This window comes from Pinus tabuliformis, chromosome 4_2 (genome assembly GCF_031772625.1).
Source record: "Pinus tabuliformis cultivar Carrire ecotype Pingquan chromosome 4_2, CPIR1, whole genome shotgun sequence".
NCBI lineage: Eukaryota > Viridiplantae > Streptophyta > Pinopsida > Pinales > Pinaceae > Pinus > Pinus tabuliformis.
The window spans coordinates 1,174,198,239-1,174,209,447 of record NC_142304.1 but is presented as its reverse complement, the minus strand read 5'-3'; the positions used below and the strand labels follow the sequence as shown (position 1 = coordinate 1,174,209,447).

At 41.1% G+C, this 11,209-nt stretch overlaps 1 protein-coding gene across 1 annotated transcript; it reads right to left on the bottom strand.

Moving 5' to 3' along the window:
- Positions 1-214: 214 nt before the first annotated feature.
- Positions 215-793, bottom strand: LOC149173846 (uncharacterized). Its single transcript, XM_089426845.1, has one exon. The coding sequence runs from the start codon at positions 791-793 to the stop codon at positions 215-217; it is 579 nt and encodes a 192-aa protein (XP_089282971.1).
- Between the last annotated feature and the right edge of the window lie 10,416 nt (positions 794-11,209).

The following is an 11,209-nucleotide window of genomic DNA, read 5'->3' as shown; positions in this document are numbered from 1 at the left end:
TGGAAAGGACTCTAAGTACGATGAATAAGACTTGTGAAACATGTCACTGACCTCCCCGACCACAGTCGGTTGCGGTGTGGTGGCATAGGTGCTACAACTTAACTAACACACGGGTTTTATTATATTGGAAGTAAATAAATAAATGGACTGACTGCTTGACTGAATTATTCCTACTTACTCTAAACCTACCTATGGGCCCTTTTCAGAGACCCCATCAATTAGAAAATTGGGTGTTGGGCTGGTGGAAAGGCTTCAGGCATGCACCATTCACCCATCCTAGTATCAATATTCCATCTAGTTGCATGAGCTTCACTGCTCTGGACTCCCTGATTTTCGCGAGTATGAATGGACCTAACCAATGCATCTGCAACTTGCCCGGGAACTTCTGGAACTTACTGTCATACAATAAAACTTGCCCTTCGATTGTGAAATATTTTTTCTTAATGTGTCTGTCATGCCATGCTTTTTGTCTTCTTTTCTCAATGGACTGGTGGAATTCAGCTAGAAATCTGGCTTCATCTAATTCCATCAATTCCTCAAAGCGCTTCTGTAGCGATGCATCGTCTGTCATCTTTGTAGTTTGAGAAATGAAGATGCTCGATACTGCAAATTCAGTTGGTACCACGACTTCCCATCCATATACCAACTGGAAAGGTGTTTGCTTGTGTGATCTCTTTACTGTCATTCTGTACGCCCATAGTGTGGCTGGTACACGCTCATCCCAATCATCTCGATTCGCTGAACATATCTTCGTTAGTCCCTTTTCAAGTATCTTGTTGAAGGCTTCGACCATCCCGTTAGCCTCAGGATGGTATGGGATTCTCTTATGATGTTGGACTAGGAAATTCTGTAGGAGAGATGCAACTGTTTCATTTATAAAATGAGTTCCTTGGTCACTCGTCAGTCTTTTTGGGCACCCAAACCTTGATATGATGTTTAAAAAAATGAACCTCGCAGTTGTGTTTGTTGTACAGTCTTTCACTGGTGCCACCTCCGCCCATCATGTGAGATACTCGGTAGCTATGATAATATACCATGCTTGAGAATGACGCGTTGGTGGATTGATTAGACCGATGAAATCAACTACCCACTTCTCAAAGATCTGTACTACACATACCGGATGTAATGGTAACTCATCACGATGCGATGGTTTTCCAACTCTCTGACATACATCACACCCTTTCACATATTCTTTGGCATCCTTATAGAGTGTAGGCCACCATAACCATGCTTGCAAAACCTTCCTCACCATTTTTTTTCCTCTGACATGTCCTCTCGCAACTCTAGAGTGGCACTCCCATAGGACATCTTGCATTTCATGCTGGAGGAGACACTACCGCAAGACCTGATCGAGGCCCAACTTATACAAATGTCCTGCGATCAGCTGATAGCCAACCGCTCGCACCACCATGTATCTCTTCTGCTTTGCCATATATCCCCCCAGACATTTCCCTATGGCTAGGAAAGATGTGATTTCTTCCAAGTAATCTACTATTTCTTCTATGTGGAAGAAATGAGCATCCAGTAGTTGGTCATCCAGGGAGCCCCCACTTTCCCCCGATTCAAGTCTTGAGAGGTGATTAGGTCCCACATTCAACCAACCTAGTTTAATGATGACCTCAAATGTAAGCTCTTGGAACAACAATAACCACCTGCAGATTCTTCCCTCTAAGACTGGCTTGTTGACCAAGTATTTTAATGTCGAGTGATCGGTGAAGAATGTGAATGGGGCTCCAATTAAATAGTGCTGAAAATTTTGCAAGGAGTACACCATGGCTAATGCTTCTCTCTTGGTCATGGTGTAGTTATTTTCTGCAGTTGACAACTTCCTACTTGCAAAGTATATCAGATGATCCAAGTTCCCTTCTCCTGGTTGCGCCAACATTTCCCTTAGAGCAATGCCCAATGCATCAATATGTACGTGGAATTTCTTATTCTAGTCTGGGTATACTAAGATAGAAGCACTTTCAAATTTTCCTTCAGGATGTTTAATGTCACTTGAAAAGTCTCTGTCCATTTGAATGCTTTCGTCTTCTTGAGCAGCTTCTCTATGGGAGCGGTGATGGACGCATAGCTGCGAATGAATCGGCGATAATACCCTATGTGGCCCAGTGTTGATCGCAACTACTTCAAATTGGTCGGCAGGTCCATATTTACAATTGCCACAACTTTTGCAGGGTCCACACAAACACCCTCTTTGCGAATGATGTGGCCCAGCAATGTACCAAATGGAACTGCAAAGATACACTTCTTTAGGTTCAGAGAGATTTGTAACTGTCTGCACCAATCAAACATCACTCTGAGTAAGTTGTCATGCTTCTTCAAAAGGATATAAATTGTCCAATCGTCCATGTATACCTCCAAAAATCGGTGAGTGTAATCTCTGAAAGCAACGATAACAATCCGGGAGAAATTAGCAGGCACATTCTTTAGGCCAAATGGCATGACATGGTATGCATACGAGCCCCATTCTATGGTGAACGTTGTTTTCTTCTTGTCCTCCTCTGCTATTTAACCTAATGGTACCCTGAGAACCCATCTTTGAAGGAGTATGCTTCATTCCCCACAACGTTATCCAAAACCTCATCACTGAAAGGCATGGGGAATGGGTCATGTACATAGGTGTTGTTGAGGCTACGATAACCTACACAGACCCTTATCTCCATTTTTGTTTTGGATCACTATTGGGCTGACCCACTCTACTTCGTCTACCGGAGAGATACCCTTATCTCCATGGCATCCTTTTTGTTCTCGATCACTATTGGGATGACCCATTTTTCTTCGTCTACCAAAAAGATGAGTCCTGCTTCCAACATCTTATCTATCTCCTTCTTGACGTTTTCTTTTACTCTTGGATTTAGCATATATGATATGTGCTTCACGGGCTTGGCGTCAGGCTTTGGCACAATTTTCATTTCTCCGATGTCTCCTTTGATTCCTTTTAATTCAGCAACTAAAGTTGGGAATAAGTCCTCATACTCCTCCAATAGATAAAAAAAAATTCCTTAGTCGTGTTTCATCCTAGTAGTCCCTGATTGATGCCATCTTAGGTTTGTCCTTCTTTCCAATGTTGTGCTTCCAAAAATTTACTATGAGCAAGTGAGGGGAATCTATTGCAAGTTCTTTTCAAATATCCCTTTCTCCTTCAATCTCCTAAAATGCGAGGTGCTCAAAATTCCTATAGATCATCCTCCTCTAGATCTGCGCTCACCTTCCCACAAGCCATGGACTCTAGGTACCCTGACTCGTAAAATTATTGCATGGATTTTTCGCCAATGCATCCTTCCCACAATTGTCCTGATGTGAAGATGATTCTTTTAATGGAATACAGAGCCTCGGTTAGCCATCTGTCACTATCTTTGAAAGAGAAACTGCTACTGAATTGTTTATCTAGTGCATCCCAGTCCCATGTTTGTCCTCAAATTTCTTCCTGTGTGTACCACGCCTGAGGAAATGTACCCAAGGTTTGTATGAACATGTGAACCCATAGTTCCTTTGGGATATTCTTATGAGGGAAAACTAGTGTCCATTCAGAGCTGCTAGTCCCACTAAGACGGGTAGCTATCTTAGAAACAAACAAATTAAAGTTACTTGTGTTTTCCTTTATGAGAGATAGATGAGAGAGAAGCAGAGAGTACCAACCTCAGTCTTTTGCTTGGCTCCTTGCTTGTTTCCTCCCTCCTTTGATAGAGCTTTGCCACTCCTTCATCACTTGTCTCACTCCATAGAAACACCTGTAGAGTCAAAGAAGCATAATACCATCAAAGCATAGAGATCTATAACCATAAACAATATAGGATTAGATATATATTAACCATACAAATTCATATATTAATCCAAGATTCAGAAATATTCAAGAATATGGAGAAAAACTCAAATAGCTTTATTGATAGAAGTAGTAGAAGAGAGGATTACAACCCATTGGTTTGACCCAGCACCATCCTCCTAGCATGAAAGCCCTCTTCACCTCATGAAAATCTAGATCACCCAACACTATGATGTTTCACAGAGAAACCAACAACACTTCCTTACAAAATACAAAATTCCAGCCTTTTGATCTCTAGGATGAGGGATCCATATATAGATATTTGCAGGTGGGTGAGTCAGCTTCTAGGATTTTGATTAGTGTCATTTCACTGATAGTTCTTGCTTCCACTTGGAGATTTCATGATCTCTTACTCATCCCTGGGCGAATTCAGAGAGGCAAGTGTCATAGGGGAAGTTTCTAGAAGATTCCCTGGGTTTCCACTTAGCAAACTTCCTCTGCCATTTTTCTACTCTCACTCATCGCACCCTAAAAAAGGGCTTTTCAGTATGCATCACACCTTTTGTGTGCTACAAGTGAGATGCATCACACCCTTAGCATGGAGCAATCTGTATGGTCCAGTTTTGACCAGTTCTTAGCAGTTTTTCAAGGAGAACTTCTGGGAAATGATGTAATCAGCTGACCTTGTTCCTTTAGGATATGAAACAACACTTTTAGGGGTTTAGAAGCCCTTGGTTTACAGACATATGTGATTGGGGTTGCAGTGCCCAAATATGTCTATAACAGTTGCCCCGTAAAGCATGAGGTCGTAAATCTTCTGATGTCGGGTGAAATGCTTTATCATGAGGATTCGAGGTTTTTCGAACTGGAAGGTGACCTATAATAAGATACAATATAATACATTATCTTCATAATATTTTCATGATCTAGCTGAGGCGGGCATTCCCATGCTTAGCTTTATAAATTCATTCTCATGTACATAGGATAGACAATCATCTGTGTCGCAGATTGATGATTCTGGTAGAGCCATCATCCCTTAGCTTGGATGATTATCTGTGCAGCTATGGAGTGCATTTGATGTCTTTATTTTCCTGAATATATCGCAGCCTGGATGGATGAAACTAGATCCGAGATCTTCAAACTCGTTCAATCTTCGCCCAAAGTACAAGTCGATCCATGTGAAAATATGTTCTGATGTCGAACATGGAAAGACATTGCCTGATTACCAGCCAATAATGTAAGCTGTTAACAGGCACGAGAGGAATCACCGATAATGATAATGACCCTCAAGGTACTGCAGTACAATTCACGTGGTGTGAATACATGAGTCGATGTCGAACACCACGCAAAATCTTTCGGCCGAAGGCCATTGATGTAAACTTGTCGCCGGAAGTGAGAAACTTGCTATTGAGGCTTGCAAGCTTCAAAGTACTGAAAGGGTTGTTCCTAAGTCAACTTCTTAGATAATGAGCTGATGTCGAAAAGAAGTTACCCGTCATAGGAGGGCCTTAATGAATCTCACATCTACGACACGGAACGGAGAAAATGATTTTGTGGAGGTGAAAACGATCTGATGATACAAGGTTCAGGGTGGCGGTCATGAAAGAATGAAGCATGAAGGTATTCCAGCAGATGAGATGTTAGTTGGGTTGGTGAATTCTATGAGTGACTTCTCCTGAACATATCGGCGACAATGAAATGGATTGGTAGTGTTAACCCCAAAAATGGATGGTACAGAGGACCAATGGTGATATGACCGGTGAACAGAATAACCCAACTTGACTCAATCATGGTGATAGAGTGAAAGTGTCATGTTCAAGAGCAACTTGCTACCAATGAAGTTCTTCAAGTTTTCTTCCCAATTTTTCCCCAATCATTGCTGACCAATACCTCTTTATTTTTGTCAAGCTTGAGGAGGATAACATGTGCTTGTTCTATAATTTTCCCTTTGGGAAAACCTGTCACTATGTTTTAGCAAGCCTAGCGACAGTGAAACTCGCTCTTGTCAGCATGGACAAGTTTGTTGCTATTGTTTTAATGAGTTTAATGACAAAGATAACTCAGTCCTTTTCAATTTTAGAGAGTCTAAAAAGAGGTGAAAAGGAAACTCCATTAGTCCTTTTTCGTAGTATAATCCCTTAAGTCTGAAAAAGTATAAAATAATATGAAAGGGATGACTTTTCTGATCATTTTAATGAGCCGAAAAATACAAGTGCTTGATCTTTTTGTGTAATGATCCCTCAGGGCCAAAAAGATTAAAATATAGAGGAGGGATGGCACTTCCAATCACTTTACCAAGCTGGAGAGGCCAATTGCTCGACAATCTTTTTATATTTTACAAGTCTAAAAAGAGCTTAAAAGAGACTCGTCTTTGAGGAACGAGTGATATTTTCAGGTAGCAGCTGGTTCCAGGTAAGATTTGGAACTTTTCAATCACGGTAGTGTAAAGAAGGTGGCTAACAGAATCACTCATCACAATTGTTCCTCAAAAGGGAAAACAATCAAGTGGAGGCGTATGATCAGCTGAAAGGTGGAGGTGATGGTAAGAACACGACCAAGGCTCAAAAGCTGATAGCGATGTGATCACAAAGGTTATTTACCAAAAGTTGGGTTCATTTTTTAATGAGCTTAAACTCTGGGGGAACATATGCTCATTGCTAGGTTTATTTTTTAACGAGATTGAACTTCGCGTAAACCTGCTCGTGATAATAGTCAGAGATGTTCAATTTCACCATTAACACTATGTTCTCTTGACGATCATACTACCTGTTCAATTGCTCCATCAAACTGATTAGAAATGTAAATACATGCTTGAAAAATGAGTTAAAAAACTAATACCTTACTTGAATTACGTGAACAGTAACATAAAAGTAGTTTTTACCTCTCATTTTACCATTTCATTCAAATTTGGGATTGTTGGAGCTTTGGAGGTGTTTTCCCCCTTGATTTTCATCAGCTGATTTTGAGAGATTTTGAGGACTATTTTTAGCGCCATATGGACTAGGTAGGAGCTAACCCTGAGTTCTTCAATTGGATTCTTTCCTTTTCTGATTCTGAGCATGCTTTCCTGTTTTTCTGGGCCTCTGGGGTATTCATTCTCTCCCCATCTCACCTAGTATACATCAAAAGATGTGATGCATACTGAGTTGGCCATTGGCCAGTCAACATGCATCCCACCAAGTACATAGCTAGGGTGCGATGGGCGCAAGGAGGAAAGTTTATGCACTGATTTTTCATGGAAATTTTGCCTGTTTTTGCCCAAATCAGGATCCTAATTCTTCTCTTGTTTGTTTCTAAGAGATTCATCGGAGCAAGATGGTCGTTATATGGCATGAAAGTGAGCACGAAGAAGAGGATATGATTGCCTTACATGATCCGGGTACGGTGACTGCATTGTGGAACTGTGGCTTGCTCAAATTCTTCCGCATATCTAGCATGAGGCAACAAATCAACTTGTTGCAATATTTTCTTGATGCATGGGATCCTACCAACCAAGTATTCCAGATTCGAGGTAAATCCATCCCTTTGACTATTGAGGATATCTACTTCTTGACTATTTTATCGAGGCACGGTGCCCCTCTCTCACTATCAAGATCCGCCTGTGGGGGTGAATCCGTGAAGGATTATATTCGCCGATTTTGTAGAGATGGATCTCAGCCGAGCAGGGACGGAAAAATCAGTATTCGAGATGTCACTGACCGGTTCTTGAGGACTATCTTATTCACCTTTGCTATATTGGCTGGTAGCATGGCTCTTCATTTAGCCAACAGGTCCTATATGCAGTATGCCTTGGAATGCCTTGAACCAAAGGTATTCAACAGGTGTGATGCAGTACTTCCACTGATCAAAGAACAACTTACCAAGGTGAAGAATGGAAGATCCAAGAACTTTGGTTATGGTTCTATTCTAACTGCTTTCGCCTTGGAGAGGATCCTACTGATGCAGCCACAATACATTTCACTCGGAGTGCCGACACCAACAGAACCACGGATGCAGAGATGGGTCAGTCTTATGGTCAGACATGCTGGTCAGTCGCAGATTTCATTCTCTGATGCCTTCTTTGAGTGGTTCAACCATCAGTAGATGGTTTATGCTGAGTATCCATATGCCGGGATGGATTTCCGGGTTGACTCAGATTTGGTGTTGCTGGCTGGTGAGGAGTGGGTCATTATAGGTAGAAGATCTGACCATATCTCTATTTATTGCTTTTATAATGTTCTTGTGTATTTTAAATGTTATCAAGACTAATCAAACCCATATATCTGTATAGATATTGGACTAGTGCGACCAGCAATGCGCTTGAGGGTAGCAGCTATTGTCCCAGCAGGAGAGGCTGTAGGGAGGGCTGTCTTTCATGATCTGGACGTAGTCGAGACCCTTGCAGTATTACAGGATCAGATCGAGGGTCTCACCCTTGGTATTCAAGATGTGAGGACTGACGAGTTACCTCTGAGATTACAGTGCCATACTACTGGCGTGCCAAGCTTATGGACTAGGCTCTTACGTATGATCGCACAGGCGGTGACTTGTTATCACCAGCAACATTAGTCTAGGGTGCTTCCCTACATTTTGAGTTTTTGGGTCGTATGACCGATTTTGTCCTGGACATAGAAAATTTTGAAAAACTATAAACATTTATATATATTTTTTATTTTTGGACCTTTACTTTGGTTAAGTTATATGATCCTGATGCAAATGTTGATTGAAATTCTTTCTTTTATAGATGCTGCAAATGTCTATCTAACACATAATTTTCTAATGAATCAGTTAATGTGTTTAAGTTTCTGGAAATGTGTTGATATTGAATATAATCAAATTGCCTTTCCAAAATCTTGACCCTTAGGAACATACGATAGATAGCTGGATTCCAAACAGAATAGATGCCAGTAAGCTGTAGGATGATGAGTTGTGAGTCTATCCTGACAACAAGTCAATGTATACCATGTGCGATGGCATCAGATAGAAGCTCTATCAACGCGCTATATTTAGCGATGTTGTTCGTTGATCGACGAACACATACCCCCTCAAACTCACTAACTCGCCGCTTGGATCAAAGATGGCCCAAGCTACAGAAGATAGGTTCCACGTACTATGACTAGCTCCATCAGCATATCCAAAAAATTATTCCAATAGGTTCGACATCTGCAACAAATGTAGAAGTGTATTACTTATTAACCAAAACGATCACTCTTGACGAAAACAAAAATGTAACAAAAGCATATAAAGAGATTACTACACTTAATCAAGCATAGTACCACTTAAGGTACAACCTATTTCGGGGTTGCGACAGTGGAATCCCATCGTAATCTACTATCTCATAGGCTCCTTTTGCTAAGACTCGCTTAACAATGTAGGGACCCATCCACAATGATTGGAACTTACCTGCTCCCAATTTATCGGATTCTTGATTGGAAAGTAAGACCAGGTCACCTTCTGAGAAGACATGGGGTTTGACATTCTTTTCAAAGTGTGCCTTGACTCATTTCTTATGAGCTTCGTTAGCCAAGGTGGCATCATGACAGGTTTCATCCAAATCATGACAGGTTTCATCCAATTGGATTAGTTCCAAGAAATGAGCCTCTTCCTCTGAAGTTCCCGGGAGAAGGTTGACTGCGAGCTTGAGAGATGAAATCTCACACTGAATTGGTAAGACCGCTTCCAGGCCATACACCAGCTAAAAGTGTGTAAATCCTATTTCATTTCTCACCGATGTCCTATATGCCCACAAGGCCGAGTACAAGATTAGGTTCCATCTCCATTTATGGATTCCAATCATCCTTTGCAGCATGCACTTCAGTATTTCGTTAATCGCCTCAACTTGTCCGTTAGCTTGCAGATAATACAGAGTAGAACTGTCATGGGACAGTCCTAATTTCGCAGCCAATTCAACCATCATGTGATTGCAGAAATGCGATCCATGATCTATGACTATAGCTTGTGGAACACTGAATCTAGAGACTACATGATTGAAAAAGAAGAGAGCAGTCGTTTCACTGTTGTTGTTTAATGTAGGCATCGCCTTGGCCCCATTTCGTAAAATAGTCAACTGCGACTATGATATACCCATGCCCCCCGACCGAGGTGGGGTTACATGTCATGAAATCTATGCCCCATTTGGCGAATGGCTCAACAACAATTACTGGATGCAGAAGTGTGGGTGGTATTCTAGTTTTGCGGTCGAAGATTTGACAAGCATTGCAACTTCTGACTGCGGTTATGCAATCTTTGAACATTGTTGGCCAGAAGTAACCTGCTTGCAAAATCTTTTGTGCCATAGCGTAACCAGATTGATGCCCCCACATGCGCCTGAATGACAATCATTCAAGACTTTTTCGACCTCCTCATGGGTGAGGCACCTTCGTAGAATTGTATCGATACTGCGACGGTAAAGTGTATCACTGACGATCATGTACTATTTTTCTTGGTATCAAGTATGTTATTGTTTTGAGCGAGAGGTATTAGGCCTATATGTTTGGGTCTGAAGATAGATGATTATATCTCCATACCATGGATCGTTTGACGATATTAGAAACAAAGATTCATCCACAATTGATGCTTTGGATGTTGAATCATTAGATGACGATGGGAAGTCGCATAGTAACTCCGTGAAAACCAGAGATTTATTTGATTTGGATTTTACGAATTCCAGATCAAACTCTTACAAAATGGCTATCCATTTCGAATATTTTCCCCCAAGTAACTGAAGCGACAAAATGTAAGTCATTAGGTTGCAATCTGACAAAATGGTAGTTTTGAAAAAGATGATATAGTGTCGAAATCTCTGTACTGCTTGAACAGCTACAAGAGCTAGCTTTTCAACATAGGAGTACTTGCTTTCTGTATCATTTAAGTTTCGACTTAAATAATAGATTGGATGTTCAATTCCATTGTCCTCTTGAACTAAAACCATTGTGATGGTCGTATCTACTGCAGCTACATACAGGTTAAAGTCTTTTTGATAGTCCGGAGCGTACATTAATGATGCTTTTATTAGAGATTCCTTTAGAGAATCAAAGGAAGCTTGTGCAACTTGATCCCAGTTAAAGGGCACTTCTTTTTACAAAAGACACGTATAACCTTTAACAAGTTCGACGTAATTTGGAATGAACCTCCTCAGAAAGTTTGCTTTCCCTTGGAGTTTCTGAATCTGAAGCAAATTTGAAGGTGGAGGCATATTGATGATTGCCTGAACCTTACATGGGTCGAGACGAATCCCATCCTTTGAAACCACAAAGCCAAGTAAACGACTAGAACCGACACAAAACACACACTTATGCGGATTGAGTCGTATCTTGTAGTGTCGGCAACGTAGAAATATAGCTCTCAAATGATGCGGATGATCAATCCGCTTTCGTGAATGAGCTGGTAGATCATCGAGATATGGTTGAATGATGTTCTTGATGTCGTGGAAGGAATAATTCATAGCCCTCTAAAAAGTTGCCC